Genomic DNA, 21,151 nt, shown 5'->3' with positions numbered 1-21,151 from the left:
ATTTTCCTCAATTTAAAGCATAACAATGAATTTTTCAATATTCATCTCCTTCTACTTGTGCTTCAAGTAGTTCTTGAAGTCCTTCCAACTGAGAGATAGCTTCTCAATGATAGTAGCCACCTAGAAGTTTTCACTTAGAACTATACTTTTCGAGTAGATCTCATGCAAGATCGCCTGAAACTTTTGAAATTGGTTGATCACCATCTTAGAGTCAACCATCTTATAGTCCAAGAATTGACCCACAATAAATTTTTTAGCCCTCGGGTCCTCTGTCTTGTACTTCTTATCCAAGGACTCCCATAACTCCTTAGTCATTCTCTTTGTACTATACACTGTACACTGTGTACAACGAATCGACAAAGCAGTTGAGGATATAGTTTCGACAAAGGAAATCAAAATGAGTCCATGCCTCCACTGCATAGATGGTTTGAACATCAGCATTCTCAATATACTTGGGAGGGTCCTCAGTCAAAAATTAAGTCAGATTGAGCATGGTTAAGTAGAAGATAATCTTCTGCTGCCACATCTTGAAGTTCAACCCAGTGCATTTCTCTGGTCTTTCCCTATGATTGATTGGAATATTTCCAACCATGATAAAGGGGGCCTTCATGTGATGAGTCTATTGCACCTCAACACTTTTTGTGGCTATCTCAACAGTAACGAATCTGCTTCAAGATTGATGGACAATCTATTGTTGGAGAGTTTGGGAAATAATACTGAATTTACAAACTAAATTTAGACTTATCTGTTGAGATGACCTAAATAGATAATCTCATGCTGTCGATCTTGAAAGTCAGACCGAGTTGGTAGGTTGAAGGAAGATTGCTGCTTCATATTGCCATGTTTGAAAGTAGAGTCGAAAGCCAAGTCGGGAGTCAGAGTCGCCGAGTCGAGAAAGGAATCTTCCAAGGGAGATGCTGAGACCTACACTCAATGCAATTTCCTTGGAATAGATTCGCCCCACCTCAGGCAATGGTTCGAGGTTCTCTCGGGTCATCTGCTTCCCAAGATACAATGGCAGACCACGCACATAACCAAGCATTGGTTGTTCATGGTGAACAGAGAATGCACTCGAGTATTATCACAAGTAGTTTAGCCAAGTGAATGCCCGACTGAGAAGAAAGAATCGGAGAACGAAGGTAGTGGAATTCTTTTGCTTTTGCTTCTCTTCTCTCCCTCTGTTTTTTTCTCATGATCTCCTTTTATAGGAGGGCTCACCCATGACTGTAATGAATGATCGAGTTGTGATCATTTAATGCTGAGTTTAATGTTGATCATTATTTTCGAGACATTACGGAATCACCATTAATAGATTTAATATCTTGACAAATTTTTTCTCAACCGGTCCGACATTCGACGCAGATAGGTCGTACTCACACACGAGTCAACTTAATTCAGTACAAATTTGAATATTGGATTTACACCCCTTGCATACTCACATGTGAGAGAGAGTCTCTCCCATTATATTTATTCAAATTATCAATACATACATAACAATATAAATCAACTATAATATTTTAAAACTTTCAATATGAGATTAAACTTGTACATCAAAGAGTCTCCTTCCTTTTTCACCTTTCCCATTCACTTCCTTTTTCACCTTTCCCATTCACATGTTTAATAAATCTATTACATGTAATTTATCGAACACAAAGTTCTCAAGCAGGGCCGTTGAAGTCCTTGGTATTTCCCTTGGGACCCAATCTCAAGAGAAACTCCCGCGCACTTTATAACATCTCGAGTCGCTTTTGAGAACTCAGTACCCCGTGGTTTTCGTCCAGTGCAGCAATTCCAACTCAACCTCCTGGATGTCCTGTAGCTCAATGGTTCAAACAGCACAGGCTAAGCCTGCTGCGCTGGAAAGAAGTTATTCCTCAGTTAAAGAAGTTATTCCTCAGTTTAACATCTTGTCTTACTAATTTTATTTATTTTGTATAATTGAGTGTGATTCGAGAACACGTGGAGTTAAGTGATTCTGGATAAAATTCTTAAATATGCATTTAGACCTAAGATAAAAAGAAAGATGTCTATAAAAATAAATCTAAGGATTTTCTTACTTTAACATCAGAATATTAACCTTCACTAGTTGATAAAATCTGCATAATCATTTTTTTTTCATTTCTTTGTTTTTATAAACAATTGACTCCGAACACCGTCAAGTGCTTATATAAACAACTCACTTGAATAATGTTGAGATACAATCAAAATTCTATATTACAAAGATCTAAAAAAAAATCATTATAAATTTAAAAGATTTAAAATATGTTTATTGAGATGAGACTTTCTAAATAAAATCTAAAAATAAAATAAATTATGGACTTAAATCCAGAGTAAAAAAATATTATCTTATTATGAAGATATATGAATTCTTTTCGATTGATATTGTGGGATGACCTTGAACGAAATTACAAGGAGATCCGGAGTAGGTTAGGATGATCCGATATTCCCGAGGAATCTCGAAGCCGGTCAGACTAACTAAATATTTGCGAGGAGATCTGGAACAGATCAGGATAATCAGATGATCATAAAGAAGTCTGGAGTAGGTCAAAAGTGACTGACTGCTTATAAAGAAGACCTGAAATAGTGTTGGTTCCGGTAAATTCCGGAGTATGCAAACTGATCGTCGAGGCTAGTGTTCGACACTATCTCCGTAAACGATATTGCTCCGCTACGGTGCTTAACGGATTGTTGCAATTCGTTCCCAAGATACAACGACGACAATCGTCTCGGAATCGTAGCACTCCGACTTCCGAGACCAGCGAACCTTTTCGTAGGCTTCTTGGACTCTTGAATGCACAAGATGAGTGAGTGAATACTTGAGGAAGAGAAGATTAAGTTGAGTGATTTGATTCCAATCTGGAGGGTTCTATTTATACAGAAGGAAGAGGCTTTAGGGAGGGGTGTAACCTTTGGGTGGATTAATCTGGGCCGTCCGGACTGAAGAGTTATAACCCTTCACATAGCCCCTTTAATCTCATCCATCAGATCTAAGAGTTGTGACCCTCAGATCTATCAGCCATCGGATCTGGATCCATTGATCCGATGCTTCAGATTATGTCTCATCCCAAGCCGTCAGATCGTGACTCATTGTGACGATGCGAAGTGCGAAGTGCAAAGTGCGCCTACAAAGCGCCCAAAGCGCCCATTGCGCACGTGCGCACGTGGCGGGTGGCGGGCTCACAGGTGCGAGCACCTGCTCGCCCCTGAGCAGAGAGTACCTGGTACTTTTCTGAGTTAACTCCAATAACTCAACATCATTAATAAGTAAGGAATGCACATCGGAAATTTCCGATGTAGGACTATTCTCCCTTGCATTTCCTTAATGAATAACCAACGTTATTTTGGGCCGACTTTGAACATTAATTTCTCATTCACCCTTAATCGGTTTTGAGCAAATTAATAGTCTAAATCTATCTACGCGAAACGTAGATTTCAATTTTGAAGTCAATTACGACTTTCAACAATTGATGGCTTCCGATTTTTCCTCCTCAAAATCGTATTGGTCCATTTAGGCCCCAATATCCAACAATCCCCCACATGAATGGAAATTAATGTAATGCGTGTATGCATGCTGACACTTTACAAGAGTCCAATCGATAAGTCACTGCATTGGGAGAGGTAGCTTGTGGCTTTGAACCTTCCGTAGTGGAATGCTATCGAGTATACTAGGCTGCGCAGTGAACGTGATGTCTTGAACTGCTCAGCTGTTTGTGTATACTAAGACAATAACACCCACACAGAGACCTATCTCACCTACTTTAGGTTCTCATGGTTGGTTCCGTTTTGGCCATGGACACCATCTTGGATTCATGAGTGTTTCATTGAAGCGACCTGTCTTCACACTCACATAGGTGACACTTCTATCAAGAGTATCCTACCATACTCCACCTTATAAGGTATAGAAGTCACTAAAAGCATAAGCTTAACCTCACTACATGAGGTAGGACAACACAAATTCATCCTAGGATTGGGATAGAGATAAACTATCTCCTGTGCTGAACCACAACTTCTGAAACTTTGTTGTCCCATTGAACCAAGATCTTGGGATCTCCAGTCAACAAGGTTGGGTTTTCCACTTCAGTCGTTTTCAGTTGTAGATTTTTAATCCCATTCCTCTTGATGAGCAGTATACTTGATCTCGACTCAACCCTTTCGTAAGAGGATCTGCCAAATTATCTTTGGACTTAACATAGTCGATTGCAATCACTCCATTCGAGATCAACTGCCTAATGGTATTATGTCTACGACGTATATGTCTTGACTTCCCATTATACATACTACTCTGTGCCCTTCCAATCGCCGATTGACTATCACAGTGGATCAGTACGGCAGGTACAGGTTTTTCCCAGCTCGGAATATCTTCCAAGAAGTTCCGCAGCCATTCAGCTTCCTCAGCTGCTTTGTCTAGTGCTATAAACTCGGATTCCATAGTTGACCGAGCAATGCACGTCTGCTTAGTGGATTTCCAAGATACTGCTCCCCCACCGATCGTGAATACATATCCACTAGTGGATTTGGAGTCTTTTGTATCTGATATCCAATTAGCATCACAATATCCCTCCAACACAGCGGGATATTTTCCATAATGTAATCCATAGTTCATAGTATATTTCAAATATCTAAGAACTCGCATCAATGCCTTCCAATGGGCGTCGTTTGGATTACTGGTGAAACGACTCAGCTTGTTGACCGTACAGGCAATATCCGGACGTGTGCAGTTTGTAAGATACATCAAACTGCCTATTATCCGAGAGTATTCCAACTGCGATATGGTCTCACCATGGTTTTTTGCTAAGTGTTGACTTAGATCCATAGGTGTTTTTACAGTAGAAAGATCGTACGCATTGAATCTTTTCAATATTGATTTACATAATGGGATTGTGTTAGAACTATCCCCTCTGATGTCCTGAGAATTTTAATTCCTAATATAACATCTGCTTGACCCATATCTTTCATATCGAAATTTTTGGTCAACATTTTCTTTGTAGTCATGATTACATCATGATTACTGCCCATTATTAGCATGTCGTCTACGTACAGACAGACGATTATATAGCCTTTGAGTGTGTCTTTGACATAAATGCATTTGTCACATTCATTTATTCTGAATTCGTTTGACAGCATTACTTTGTCAAATTTTTCGTGCCATTGTTTAGGCGCTTGCTTAAGTCCGTATAACGACTTAACAAGTCGACACACCTTTTTCTCATTTCTTGGAGCTATGAACCCTTCGGGTTGCTCCATATAAATTTCTTCTTCCAACTCACCATTTAAGAACGCAGTCTTAACATCCATTTGATGTATTTCAAGGTCATACAGTGCTGCAATGGCTATTAGCACTCGTATGGACGTAATCCTTGTCACTGGTGAGTAGGTGTCGAAGTAATTAAGGCCTTCCTCTTGCTTGTACCCTTTGGCTACAAGTCTGGCCTTATACTTGTCAATTGATCCATCAGCTTTATACTTGCGTTTTAGTATCCACTTACAACCTAATGGTTTATTACCAGAAGGAAGGTCTACTAATTCCCAAGTATGATTATTCATGATAGACTCAATCTCACTATTGACAGCTTCTTTCCACATTGGAGCATCGGGACTAGAGAGAGCCTCACTTAATGTTCTTGGTTCCATTTCTGACATGAAAGTCATGTAATCTGGCCCGAACGATTTCTCAACTCTAGCCCGTTTGCTACGACGTGGCTCTTTGTTTTGATCGTCAATAGTTCTTTTATAACAGCTAAGTTCGGTAACGACATTCTCGTTTGAACTTCCGTTGTTATCATTTTCAACATTTCCCTTCTTATTTGGGAATACGTTTTCAAAGAATATTGCATTCCGAGATTCTATGGTTGTTCCCACATGAATATCAGGAATGTCTGATTTGTGAACTAGGAAACGATATGCACTACTATTATGGGCATATCCGACAAATACCGCATCGAACGTTTTAGGTCCGATCTTTACTTGCTTTGGTTTAGGTACTTCGACCTTTGCCAAGCACCCCCACACTTTCAGGTATTTGTACGATGGCTCGCGGCCTTTCCATAGTTCATAAGGAGTTTTATCACTTTTCTTATGAGGGATTTTGTTGAGAATGTGATTTGCCGATAATATTGCTTCCCCCCACAAGTTTTGAGGTAAGCCTGAATTTATCAACAAGGCATTCATCATCTCTTTTAGTGTCCGATTTTTACGTTCGGCAACACCGTTCGATTGAGGTGAGTAAGGTGCCGTTGTTTGATGAATAATGCCAGATTCTGAACAAAATTCATTAAACGGTGCACCATATTCTCCACCTCTATCGCTACGAATTATTTTAATTCGTTTGTCAAGTTGATTTTCAACTTCTGTTTTATAAGTTCTAAATGCCTCTAGGGCTTCGTCTTTACTTCTTAAAAGAAAGACATAACAGAACTTTATGCAGTCATCGATAAAAGTAATAAAATACTTTTTACCTCCTCTAGTTTGCACAAATTTCAAGTCGCATAGATCACTATGTATTAACTCTAGAGGAGTCGTTGACCTTTCCACCGAATGAAAAGGTAGTTTCGTCATTTTTGCTTCCACGCACACTTCACATTTGTGTGTTCCGTCAACATTGACGTTTGGTAATAAATTTAATTTGACGAGACGTTTAAGAGTATTATTATGCACATGTCCGAGTCGATCATGCCACAAATTAAAACACTCAACAACATAGCTGGAAGCATTTATTTTATTACCATCAATATTTCGGAGTACAGGCATTACAACCATTTTGAATAGACCATTTTCTAGGTACTCCTTTCCTACGAAGATATTATTCTTCGTAAGTACAAAGTTGTCTGACTGGAACACTAGCCTAAATCCAGCCTTAACTAGTGCCGCTCGAGAAACTAGGTTCTTACTGATGTCGGGAACATGGAGTACATCAATGAGTGTTAGCTCCTTTCCGGACGTCATCTTCAGAACAACTTTCCCGAGTCCGACAATTGGCGACGTCATGGAATTACCCATATAGAGCTTCCTGCCATTTATCGGAGTATACTTGGAGAACATCACCTTATCGAAACAGATATGACGAGTTGCTCCAGTATCAATGAACCACTGCTTCGGGTTGGTATCCACCAAGTTGGCTTCAAATACAACCGCAGTGAGATCCAAGTCCTCAAGAGAGGTTGCGACGTGCTTCGCAGCATCCTTTGGCCCCTTAGTTGGCTTCTTCGGGCGTCTACAGTCCTTGGACAGGTGTCCTGCCTTTCCACAGTTGTAGCAGGATCCCTTGAACTTCTTCGCTTGTGCCTTCTTCTTGAACTGTTTCGGATTTTTAGCGTTCGGCTCGACCAGGTTGGACATATCGTCTATAGTCCGCTTGGTTCCTCTGCAGTCGGATAACTTTCGATTATCCTCCTCTATTCGTAGCCTGTAGCCTCAGGATCAGGTCTTGCAGCCCTATCTCCTTTTGCTTATGCTTTAGGTAATTCTTGAAATCCTTCCATGACGGAGGGAGCTTCTCAATTACCGCAGCAACTGCGAATGACTCGTTCAGCTTCATTCCTTCGGCGTCCAGATCATGCAGTATTAATTGCATATCTTGGACTTGAGATGAGACGCTCTTTGAGTCCACCATCTTGAAATCCAGAAACCGGCCGACGATGAATTTCTTCAGTCCGGCATTTTCGGTCTTGTATTTCTTCTCAAGCGATTCCCACAAAGATTTCGCTGTCTCCAATGAACAATACACGTTATACAACGTGTTATCCAAGGCGTTGAGAATGTAGTTGCGACACAGAAAATCTCCGTGCGTCCACGTATCGCAAGCAGCCTTGCTACCGTCCGTAGCGACTGGCGGGTCTTCACGCAAAAACCATACAAGGTTTAGCGTTGTTAAGTAGAACAGCATCTTCTGCTGCCATCTTTTGAAGTCGGCTCCGGTGAATTTCTCTGGCTTTTCTCCGTGCGGAATGGATGTCGGAACGGCGGTCGAAACGGCCGTCGGAACAGCGGTCGGAACGTCGTTGGTAGCCATATCAGTTTGTACGGAATATCGTTTACGACTGTTGGTTCCGGTAAATTCTGGAGTATGCAAACTGATCGTCGAGGCTAGTGTTCGACACTATCTCCGTAAACGATATTGCTCCGCTACGGTGCTTAACGGATTGTTGCAATTCGTTCCCAAGATACAACGACGACAATCCTCTCGGAATCGTAGCACTCCGACTTCCGAGACCAGCGAACCTTTTCGTAGGCTTCTTGGACTCTTGAATGCACAAGATGAGTGAGTGAATACTTGAGGAAGAGAAGATTAAGTTGAGTGATTTGATTCCAATCTGGAGGGTTCTATTTATACAGAAGGAAGAGGCTTTAGGGAGGGGTGTGACCTTTGGGTGGATTAATCTGGGCCGTCCGGACTGAAGAGTTATAACCCTTCACATAGCCCCTTTAATCTCATCCATCAGATCTAAGAGTTGTGACCCTCAGATCTATCAGCCATCGGATCTGGATCCATTGATCCGATGCTTCAGATCATGTCTCATCCCAAGCCGTCAGATCGTGACTCATTGTGATCCAACGCTCTAGATCGCATCACAAGCGATCCACCATACTTCTTTGATCAACGTTGATCAACGGCTGCCATCCGTTCGCCCAACCAACTGTCCAGTCATCTCTCTTTGCCCACGAGGATGCCACATAGGCACTGCCATGTCAGGTACTAGCCTGACACGTCACCCGAGTGCCATGTAGGCACTGCAATGTCACCTGGAGCATAAATTTAAGCTCCTTAATGCTCCTCGCGACGATGCAAAGTGCAAAGTGCAAAGTGCAAAGTGCAAAGTGCAAAGTGCGCCTACAAAGCGCCCATTGCGCACGTGGCGGGTGGCGGGCTCACAGGTGCGAGCACCTGCTCGCCTCTGAGCAGAGAGTACCTGGTACTTTTCTGAGTTAACTCCAATAACTCAACATCATTAATAAGTAAGGAATGCACATCAGAAATTTCCGATGTGGGACTATTCTCCCTTGCATTTCCTTAATGAATAACCAACGTTATTTTGGGCCGACTTTGAACATTAATTTCTCATTCACCCTTAATCGGTTTTGAGCAAATTAATAATCTAAATCTATCTACGCGAAACGTAGATTTCAATTTTGAAGTCAATTACGACTTTCAACAATTGATGGCTTCCGATTTTTCCTCCTCAAAATCATATTGGTCCATTTAGGCCCCAATATCCAACAAATAGGTCAAAAGAGATCGGATGCTCACGGGAAAGTTCAGACTATGAGAATAATGATGGTTCTTTATTTAAAGAGAATTGTTAGGATATAATTAAAATCCCATATACAAAATGAACTTCCTTCCGACTTAAATTTTTGAATTCCTTTTGGTCACAATAAATGACCTATAATCACCGCCCGATTAAATTTTATAAGATGCATTGCAACATCTACATTTTCACATATTTCCCCGTAGTATGATTTTCTAAAAAAAATAGTGAAATTAAATTAGAAAATTTTATAGATGAAGTATCTCAGATTTTGGAAGTTTCTACTTCCTTGAGTCTCAATTGTCCAAAACGAATCTATCTCATCATCGATAAATTCAATATTGTCAAGACTTAAATTCGGAATTGTTATTTTCTTGCCTTTTTGAAGACTGAAATGAACTTCCTGCCGTTCAAAATTGAAGACTTAGAGTTGAGATCAATTGAAATTTGAAAATTGAGAGATAATATTAGAGAAGTTGATGTAAACACAATGGAATTAAGTAGCCTATTTATAAAGTTTGAGGAATAATAGTTAATCATAGTTATTGGAAAAAAAAATGATTAAACAATCTAAACCGCTACAAAAAACTCAACAAATTAACCGACGCTCCAACATATATAAAAAGCTATGTGAACTGGCAGTTTGAATCAACAATTCAAACTGCCTGGTTAATTCAAACTGCCTGTCCACGATTAAATTTGGATTGGAATCATAATCAAGTGTTTTCATATGAGTTACAGTTTTGGCCTATCGAATCAGGTCAATAGGTAACTGGCCTTTTGACCTAATTATGATTCAGGGTGGATCTAGTTCAGGCCGGGTCCAATTTGGATTGGCTGGTGGGTAGGTCTATGTGAGCCCAATATCATCTCCATCATTACACAGAATTCATTCCAAACACCTCGCTTACTATCTACTCTGATATCGAAATGTCTCAATATTGCCCAAATGAGAAAATCAAGTCGTTTAAACATTGACTCAATGTTGGTCTAGAATACAAAGTCTAAATTGGTTGTTCATTAATCTACACAATTAATGAATGATTTAATATGAAGGATCAGCAGAGGATCATCATCAGCATATTCTTCTGAAAGAATTCCTTTTTACCAAGAGAAAAACAAAGCAAGCAAAATAGCAGTGATCAGCAGCAGCAGCAAAAGGTGTTGAAGCTTTCGGCAGAAACGATATATAGTTCCTCAACTGCATGAGAAATGTAGTACCTTTTTAAGTTTGATTCTCCTTGTGTTACTTCCCTATTGAGCAGATACGATTTAGTTTGTACTTAAGCTTAGTAAGTGATACTTATATCTACTAATCATGCGGAAAGAGACAATATCTGGCAACTTAAGGATCTCATTCTTTCTACAAAAGCTTCATAGTGAATATACAATCTATTCCATAAAAATTCTTTTCTTTTATTCTCAAGTTGATTAATGTTTCAGAGAGTCTGAATTCATAAGTGATCCATCGCTAGAGTATATCAAGGAGCACAAATAACTTGAAGTGGTTGTCAGGGACTCAATTGGACAATAATAACCAAACGGTTCACGAGCTATTCAAGGCTCGATTTAGTAAAAAACTCGTTCGAGTTTGTTCTTTTATTTTAACGAGCCAAGAGCTCGAGCTTGATTTCAAGCTCAACAATTTTATCGAACCGAGCTCAAGCTCACGGATATTCCGCTCGTGAGCTCACAAAGATATTCGTTTATAGGCTCACGAGCTCCAGCTCGAACATGGCTCGTTTAAAGGGCTCGTGAACTCAGGCTCGAGCTCGGCTCATTTAAAGGGCTTGAGAACATGTTTGTTTATAGACTTATGAACTCAAGTTCGAGCTTGCCTCGATTAAAGAGCTTGCGAACATGCTCAATGATGTGTTGAGTTTGGAAGTTTAATGTAGTAGTTTAGGATGTTTAATAATGTGTTGAGTTTATATTATTTTAGTTGTTAGATTTGTTGAATATTTATTCAAATGAATTTTCGAACTCGCTTAATAAGCCTGCAAAACGAGTTCTAAAACAAGTCAAAAACGAGCTCTAAAACGAGTCCGAGTTCGCTTAACGAGTTAGGCTCGTTAACTATGATAATCGAACTAATAACAAGCCGAGCTCAAACTGTTCTCGAGCTTGGTATTCCAAAACGAGCCGAGCTCGAGCCTTGTGATAAAAGTTCGATTCAAACTCGAATATAACTTAAACAAGCCGAGCTTGAGCTTAATAATGTTAGGCTCGATTCGGCTTGTTTACATCCTTAATAATAAGATATCAACATCCACACTCTCCCACCCCTAGTTAACTTAATAGTTAGCTATAAACTGACTTTATAATTTACCTCCTTTCAATAATACAGGACGGATGGTGAAAAACATATAAGATTAGCATAACAAATAATATTTATTTAAAACTTTTAATCAGGGGGGTCAGTTGGGCGTGCCTCAATATGGCACAAGTTTGCTTGGCTCGATTTTTTCCATAGCATGGCCAACTCATCATGGTGCCAATCAGGCCACGACAAACGTGACCGCGAGAGTTATTTGTCTTGCCCACTCATGAGCTCAAAATAATAAGTAATTTTTTTATTTTTATATCTTAACTTCGATAGAATATGAATAATTTAATAAAAAATGAATATATAATACAAAAATGGATATATAATAAGTATTTTTTTTTTTATTTTTATATCTTAACTTCGATAGAATATGAATAATTTAATACAAAAATGAATATATATTTATGCTTGTGACCCAAATTCAACCTTTCGGCCATACAAATAGAGTGTATGTCTTCTTTGAAGGATCATAATATATCCAAGGTTTATATAGTTTTCCTTACTTTTTACTTTCTGATCACGTCTCTAAAACCGATAGAAATGACATGTTTGGTAGGCGGTTGTCTCTTCACTGGAAGAAGACCTTAAATCAAGAAAAGAGGCTATAGATTGGAGCAAAAATTCTCTCTGCATACACTCAAGAGAGCAAGCAATGTCAGCGGCAAAAACTAAGGAAGGGTCCCTAACGAAGGTTCTCCGACACTCAAGTCAGAGTAGTGGTTGAGCTAAAAAATGGAGAGATAAACAATAAAACTTACACGAAAATGAGATTGCTATAAAGGTATACCTTGCCAACGGGAAGAACCCCCTTTATATATCACCTTTCATACCTCCGCAATCATAAGGTGGCAAAAAATGTCGGATGTCAAAAGCTATCGAGTAAGGAAATATGTATAGCTTGGAAGACATACAGTCATCGTCCGAGGAATCTTCCATTACCTCTGTACACCCTTTTTGTTGGTACTATACTCCAAATTTGTTTTGATGTGATCAAATAAGTTAAGTCATGTTGTGTGTAACCCTGTGTCGAAGTGTGCAGGAACTTAGGAGCAAAGGAAGTCAAGCAAAAGACGTTGCTAACGAGAGGATGACACGAGAGAGAGCCAACGGGCTCAATGCGTCTGAGGGACGAGGTGCTGCGAAAGAGTACGTGGACGGACGAGAAGGAAGCGCACGACGTTTCCGAAGGACGAGAAGCCGAAGTCGAAAGTTGCTCGAGGAGAAGGCCAAAAGTTCGGTTCGGGTAAGTCCTATTCCGGATAAACGAAATCATCCAAGCAAGCGGAGCCAGAGCAGAAGACCCGGACCGAAGCAAGCGGAACCAGAGCGGAAGGCCAGACTGTAAAAAGTCAACATGGTTGACTTTCCTGGTTCGGGCGTTCGGACTCCGGACGCCCGAAATGGAGTTTTATCCAGATCATGTTTGACCTCGATCCGTTGCGAAAGGGATAAAATTTTATCCCCCTCCAAGCGCCTGGAACCCTTCCAGGCGCCCCGACCAAGGCTATAAATACAACCTTGGTCCAAGAAGCTATACACAACAAGCATTCTTGTAACAACACTTGTACGCTTCCAGTTTTCCATTTAGCTTTCTGTTTTTGTGCGATCATTGCTGTAAAGAAGTTTCTCCGCCTAAAAAAGATATTAGTGCGCTCTATTTCTTGGATTAATAACCTCGCCGGTTGTAACCAAGTAAAAACTTATGTGCCTTTGTCTTTTTTATTTCCTTATCATTTTTTAGACAAGTGTTTGTTTAACTTATAAGTTGAGGAAGGTATTTTTGTTTTTATTTGTGCAAGGGCAATTCACCTCCCCCCCTCCTAGCCGGCCGCCAGCGGTCTTAACACTTTTCGTAACTTACGCCATTAATGCGATGGTTGAAGGAATATGCTGTCACAATATGTCGGCTGATAGAAAGTGTAGAGTCACCTTCGAAGAATGTTCAATTAAATGCTCATGTAACAATAAAAAAATATTCTCTGACAAACGGTTGGTATTCTCCGACAGACTATTATGTTTCTATGACCATGTGGTTCCCCAAAGATATCTCAGCCAGATATTTAGCAAGCCATGTGTATATATAAAAGCAAAATACTAAGTATGGTAGGGCATTCAGTCCTTATGGTTGCTCGGATATATGTTGTGTGATGCTAGATATCTGATTATGAAGTAATAGAGAACCAAGTCCTCTAACTCCGGATGGTTTTTTGACCGACCGCCCATATATAGGGATACTTACTTCTGAAGAATGAGGAATCGCGCCTTGAGAAGCCCGATCAGTACTTTCAGTCGATCGACATTGTACTTGAAGGCTTGTTCTTGAAGTGATAGCTTGAGTTTTAGAAATTTGATCGAGTTTCTTATGAGGTTTGCCTTGTATGTTGATTCTTCAGAGATAAAGATACTGAGCCTTGCAACTCTGGTTAACTAGTTAACTTTATACCTGGTTATCCATATGTAGGCAGACGAGGAAATGACCAGTGAAAGCTCATGTATTTGACCGACTGCATATTAAGTCGGACTCTAAGAGTGAAAGATTGAATTTCCAAGACCCGACCAAATATATTCCCGGCTGGTTCTGCGGTAGGCCGATCCTCCCTTAAACCTGAGCGAATAATGTTAGTTAGAGCCCTAGAGCCAATCATTTGATGATTGTATGGACTCATTGTATCATATTCTTGTATATTAATAAAGGCATTTGTTTGGTTATTATACTTATTTGTATTAGTGCCAAATAGACTAAGTATAATAGCGTCCTTGAGTAGAAGGTTCATACCTATATCAATCGATTAGTTGAATCGATAGTGAGATGATATAGGGAACACTACTCTAAATCATTCCTAGTCGAGTATTAACATTCAGGGACAATGTTAATACAATAAGACTAGCATGTAGGTCAGCTCGATGACTTGATCTCACAAGTCATGGATATAAAGATATCAAGCTGACACATGGGTATGCATTAGAGAATGTATACTGAATGACCCGCCATGAGAAAGTATCATGGATCGTTATATGAGTGTCATATACTTTCTCATGTGGCTATTAGTATGACTATTAATCCTTTGACCTGAAGTCACCATGGATCCCTACATAAGGAGTTATGTACTTTGGTTTTGTCAAACGTCACCCGTAACAGGGTGGACAATAAAGGCGATTACTGGGTATGTAACAAATTATGCATAGGGATGTGAGTGATGTAGATGGGATCTATCCCTCCCATATGACGGGAGCGACATCAATATTCTTGATAGAGTTAGACCACGAAGTGCATGACCATGCCCAAATGAGTCAACATGAGATGTTGAGCTCATTTGATTGAGTAAGTCTACTTGGAGTTCAAGATTTAGATTGATTAGAGGATGACACGGTCTATGACTCACATTGATCAATCTAGATGTTTAGGATAGAAGGGCAATGTTACATATTGTGAGGAGTCACAATTGGTAGTCACAAGGTGATGTCGGATCTCGACATTGTTGTAACTTGGGTAGTAATGATGTGTTGCTAGATACTGCTCATTACTTATGCTCCTAAATGGGTTTAGGGCATTGCCAACGTTACAAGAACCTATAGGGTCACACACTTAGGACAATTAGATGGAGATTAGGTTCATATGATGAACCAAGAGGATTAGATTCATTTGATGAATCAAATTGGATTAAGAGTAATCCTAATTGGGCTAACTTGAGTTCGACTCAAGTTGATTCATGTGTTCGATGAGTCTAATTTAGATTTTGACTCATTGAATCAATTTAATTAAATGAATTAGATTCATTATATTAAGTTGGCTTGAATCAAATGGTTAGATTAGATCAACCATGAAAGAGATTGGGTCAAGTTTAACTTGACTTAAGAAGGAAGACCAAAGGTTAATTTTGACTTGACCTTTTGCCACCTCATTGGTGAGTTGGCATTAGGTGGACCAATGATGATACTCCACATCATCATGGGTGCCACCTCATGGAAGTTACAAAGTCATTCTCTTTAATGGCTTCATATTTATTGCAATTAATGCAATTAATTTGGGAGTTTTCACCATTGAGAGTGGCCGGCCACTTTGGGTTTGAAGGTGAATTCATTTTTCCATTCAAGTGGTGTATCTTCTTCTTCTTCCTCTTGAAGCTCTTCCTCTCCCTCTCCTCCTTGCCTTGGCCGAATCTTACCAAGGTGCTAGCACACCTTTGTGTAAGGTTTTCTCCACCTACGTGTCCGTGTGGATACTTCTAGAGGACCGACGCTTGACGGTCTAGAGATCCGGCAACTCCTTGGACGAGCGGGAACGCGAAAGGCACGCAACAAGGGTAAAGTTCTTAACATGTAGATCTAGGAGTAGATCTAAAAGGTTTTTCAAACTCGTACTCGTATTTATCGTTCGGTTTTCCTTGCACGGATCCGTTGGCCTTGGGTGATTCGGGGTTTCCACGACGCGAAAAGCGGTTTTCGCTGCCCGAAAAACCCAACAAATAATGGATGATCGGATATACACTAAGTGCCTTAGAACGGGAATAAAATATTAGGTCCTTCGGATCCGACCGAAGCTAAGACCTATCGCCGATCGTCCTTGGATTGGGACCTTAGCGTAGGATGAGGAGCAAAAGAAGGATATACTAGTTGTCATCTCTCCTTGACTTTGATTACTATGTCACCTTGACTTTGATCTCTACGTCATCTTGGGATCCGTGTTTAACACCCCATATCACTTACCATATATGAAGCCCCATTGAATGAATCACTTGGACCAACTTTGTGAGATTATATGAATATGATGTTGTAGATATCCCTTTGCATCCAATCGATCCTTTAAATATACACGTTGATGCAATCACACACAAAGTGATTGTGTTCGACCTTAGATTTTGATATTAGAGTAAATGATTTAAGTTATATCTTGTATGTATATTTGATATATGCGTTAAATTATGCAGGAATTTGATAAAACACATGAAGCTCTAAGAGCTCGTGAATAAAAAAGGTCGAGTGTAGTCAAGACAATATGCTCGATGACTTAAAATCTGATGGAGTTTGGATAAGATTGCACGAGACATTCAAGGGATTATGAGACAAGAAATGTTAATGTGAAGTTGGAGCAACACAGGGCATGACTTGCTTGACCAGGTTGGTTGGCTGAGTGGCTTGAGGTTTGTTATAGATTAGAGATGGATGATAAATGAGATCGCAATATGGAGAGCATCGAAGTGGAACATTTACTATATCTGGATGGAGGCAAATCAGGTAGATGTAAGTGAAGAATGACATGTGAAGTCGTGAGTTCGATGCATCTGCCTAATGGGTAACCTAGCGGAATACGACTATGATGGCGAAGTCAAACTGCATAATGTAATTTCTTATGTGAGCTATAAGAATTGAGAGATATGTATCATTGAGAAAAGCTAGATCTAAATTTAAGCCAAGACTCAATCATTAAATGATTATAATCAAAACTCTGGTCGAGTAGAGGTGATTCTAGTCAATTGTTGAGTTGAGTCGATTTACGAATTGACTCAAATTAATTAGCTATTAAATAGATTGTTTTTGTATATGACGAAGTCAATTGAGCAGTCTTGATTTGGAGTCAATTTTAGATCAATCGAATGATAGTAAATTCCAATCAACTAATGCAATAGTATGAAAGTTGCAACAACCTATTGATCCAAGGCCACTATAACAATCAATTGACTTAAGGATCATAGTGAATCAATTGACTGATAAAAGGATATCAATCGACTTAGGTAGTCTGACATAGATTCAGTCAACTAGAAGTGTAGATCATGAGATCTGGAATTTGAATCTCAGTAAAATCAAGGTAAATGTCTCTCTTATGTGCTAGTCACTATTCCAAAGGCTAGTAGCCGCCCGTGATTTACCTCCTCCGTGTTGGTCCTGGAACGGGTTGACGGGGGTGCTGGAGGCGAGCGTATTCACCTTTATGCCACCATGAGTCAAAATCTTTTTTGGGATAAAAAATCCCAACTATCCGCTAGCCAATTGACGATCAACTATAAGTTGACTCCGTAATTTATCTCTGTTTACATAACCGAGGACGGGCTATGAGAGACACTTGGAGTGAGCATAATCACATTTTACTATAATGAGTCAAAATCCTTTGCTCATGCAACGAAAATTTAAATCTCAGGCTGGTTATTGCCTACAGAATTCGAACAACTAGTGATCTTGGGTGTCATGCCAGAATCCACCTGCGCTTTCCGAATTTACTTAGTGGCTGGTATGTGGCTGGGCCATTCACCTCCATGACTAGTTGGACTAGTTAAACCGAAGACCCAAATACTGGGATAAAATAAAAGAAAATAACTTCAAGGCTTCTTAGATCCACACTCTTTGTATGAGAAGTCAGCTCAAACTATTTGTTTTGAGCTCCCATGAAGTCACTAAGGCATCCTGATGTAACGCAAGTTTGGAAGATAGCACAATATAATGCAAAAGCCTTTCTCCATTTGAATAAATCAAGCACAAACCACGATTCTACCAATTCTTTTCGGATGCTAACTTGAAGATTAAAGCAAAACAAACGTATCTTGCGCAACTTTTCATAGATGCATCGCAGCAAATAAGCATAATAGCCAAATGAAAGAAAGCAGCAATTTCACATTAACATGGGAAAGACAAAATATTTATCTAATTGAATTTAAGTAAGAAAGAAGAGCAAAACAAACTCCAAACGATGGATTATTTCAAGAATTGGCCAAGAGAATACTAACATAGCGTGATCAAATCAATTACAAACTTATGATGTCTTAAACTTATTTATCCAAATATCCAACCCAATTGTCAAACCTTAAATCTTTGCTTCACTGAATTAAAAGCATTTCATGTGGGCTTCTAATGTATCCCATGGATATGCAATGCTTAATGCATTAAATATGCCCACATAAGAATTCACATACAGAATCTGATATTATGTTAATTATCAATTGACATTATATCAAGCAAGCTTATAAGTTCAATCCACTTCATTGATACAAATAATTAAGCAATATATTAGATGAGAAGAAAATGATTGATCTAATTTATATTAAATCTATTAAAGTATACCAAATCAACAAAATCCAAAGGGAAGAATCCCTTTTGTAAATAAAAAGTGGTAAGTCATGGTTCAAAGGAATGGATATTCATTAATTTATAGGGAAGAAAAAAACGTTATGCAACTTGTATTGAATAACTAAGATCAGTAGATTTTAAGTTCATGATCAAAGCGGCAGAGTTACCACCAGACAGATCTAAAAGACTATAGATCCACAGAAAGGGACTACTCTGATTAAATTCAAGTATTTTTATAGAAGTACCTTCAGCTGAAATCCCCTCTCCCCCCATAATTTAAATGACAAATGCTCCTTTGATTTGTAAGTGGTATAGAAATGTCTTAGTTCATACTGCTACCTGGTGTGCTTGAGATGCCACATTGCCGGTGAGTAGCTCTTCTATTTCGTGGCCACGTCCTGCTTTTCCAAAGGCATCCAATAGGAAAACACTAAATCCAGGGGTAGCAATTATGCCGCTTTGTAGCATCTGTTCGAACAGCTCTCGTCCTCTGTCGAGATTTCCTGCGTTACACAGTGCAGTAACCAAAACCTCATAACTCGACAGATTTGGTCTGCTCCCTTTCTCCCACATCTTCTCAAAAATCTCCACTGCTTGACTGATCCTTCCTGCCTTCACCAGTCCATTGAACACCATGTTGTAGAAGTCCACATCAACTCTGAAGCTTTCTATACTGCTTTTACTCATCTTCTCAAAGTACTCAACAGCATTATCCGTCCTCCCACCCTTGAAACAGGCATCAACTAGAAATCCATAAGTCGTTGCATCAGGGTCAACTGACTTCTCAGGCATTTCTCCGAACAACTTCTCTGCTTCCGGAAGCATCCCATTCTCGCAGAGCTTCCCAACGATATTATTGAAGCAACCAACGTCCATGATACATGGCTTCACGGGCTGCCGGTGGAATGTGTCGATGGCCTCCATGAACTTCCCTTCCTTGAAACGCTGGTTCACCATCAGGTTATAAGTGTCTGTGTTAATCGCAAAGAAGAAAGGAGGGTTGTGGTTGTCTAGCATATTCTCAAACATCTTTTCTGCCTCAGTCAGCTTTCCGTGTCTCAGCAAGGTCTCAATGAGGGTGTTGCAGGTGGCGGGGGTCATCTTGAACTGCCGGTCAAGCAACGACTGATACGACGCCATGGCGTCCTCGTCCATTCCACGCTTGAAGTAGGCCTCCATCAAAGTCGAATGTACGACACCATCATAGACCAGACAGCGCTCCCGGAGCTCATCGAATAGATCGAGAGCCTTCTCCATGTTGCCGCGCTCAATGAAGCCGGCCATGAGAATGTTGTAGACGATGGAGTCAGCGGCATGGCCGCGGTTAAGCATCTCTCGGAGGAGGTCCACGGCCTCCTGGATGCGGTCAGCGTCAACAAGGCCCTTGGTGAGATGGCGATAGGTGGCATAGGAGGGGGAAAAGGGAGCGCTGTCCAGGATGTGGCGGTAGACGTCGAGGGCGACATCAACACGACCGGCGTTGCAGTGGGAGTTAATCAGAATATTGTAGGAGACGACGTTGGGAACGATGTTGGATTGGGTGAAGAAGAAGGTGAAGAGGGCAACGACGTCGTCGAAGCGGTCTGTGCGGAGCATGGAAGCGAGGACGGCGTTGCAGGTGAAGACCGTGGGGCGGACTGAGGAGAAAACGGCATGACGAGTGGTGGAGGAGGCGCCGTCGTGATCGCCTCTGCGGATGAAAGCCTGGACGCGGTTGTGGAGGTTGAGGCGCGGGCCGACGAGAGAGGAGGTGGAGTCCGGAAGGCGGGGGGCGTTGGGGTCTCGGGGTGGGCGAGGGGCATTTGGGCGGTGGATTGGGGGTTCGATGCGAAGGCGGCGCTTGAGACGGCGGCGCTCGGCGGCGGCCTCCTCGACAGATGAGAAGGCGAAGGGGCGGGATGGAATAGAAAGGGCAGAGAGAAAATGGGGGCGGTAGCGATCGGAGGCGCCGCGGCGAAGAGAGCGAAGTAGGAGGTGGCGGAAGGACATAATATCTAATTACAAGCGAGACCGACAAAAAGGGGGAAATGAAGTAAAGAAGAAGAGAAATAAAACCCTACGATCAAAATGTTGATGGTTTATTCACTTTATTGTTAGGAATAATACGTTTCACTCATTGATTTCTAGTAATATCTTTAAATTTTAAAATAAATTATTTATTTTATTAAATTTAGATAAATTTTTTTTACTACACATTATATTAGATATTCTAAAATTTTTATAATATTTATTTGTGTTTACTATTTTCTTCTCTCTCACTTTATAATTATTAGTATATTTGTAATAGTAAAAGATTAATTGGAGAGAGTTTAAATTTAAATTTTAAACTCTAAAACACAATATATATGATATATATGGTACACACTGAATATACAATATAAGATCTAAGCATTATATAGGTGACATTTCGTGTGTGATCGTGAGCAACACGCAGACATGGTGTTGCCAGCACGATTTCTATGAAAAAAATATTTCTTTTATTCTCTCTCCCCTTCCGCTTTCTATTCAAATCGGCGGCGAG

The 21,151-nt window shown here is 40.2% G+C and overlaps 1 protein-coding gene across 1 annotated transcript; it reads right to left on the bottom strand.

Moving 5' to 3' along the window:
• Nucleotides 1–18,720: 18,720 nt before the first annotated feature.
• Nucleotides 18,721–20,680, bottom strand: LOC122052371 (pentatricopeptide repeat-containing protein At1g10270-like). The gene has a single exon (XM_042613856.1). The coding sequence runs from the start codon at nt 20,617–20,619 to the stop codon at nt 18,958–18,960; it is 1,662 nt and encodes a 553-aa protein (XP_042469790.1). The 5' UTR covers nt 20,620–20,680; the 3' UTR covers nt 18,721–18,957.
• Between the last annotated feature and the right edge of the window lie 471 nt (nt 20,681–21,151).

This window comes from Zingiber officinale, chromosome 3A (genome assembly GCF_018446385.1).
Source record: "Zingiber officinale cultivar Zhangliang chromosome 3A, Zo_v1.1, whole genome shotgun sequence".
Classification (NCBI taxonomy): Eukaryota; Viridiplantae; Streptophyta; class Magnoliopsida; order Zingiberales; family Zingiberaceae; genus Zingiber; species Zingiber officinale.
The sequence above is the reverse complement of the archived record's forward strand: the minus strand, read 5'-3'. Positions and strand labels throughout refer to the sequence as shown.

Coding starts and splice junctions, on each gene's coding strand:
- LOC122052371 (XM_042613856.1), bottom strand. CDS start 20,619: ATGTCCTTCCGCCACCTCCTACTTCGCTCTCTTCGCCGCGGCGCCTCC.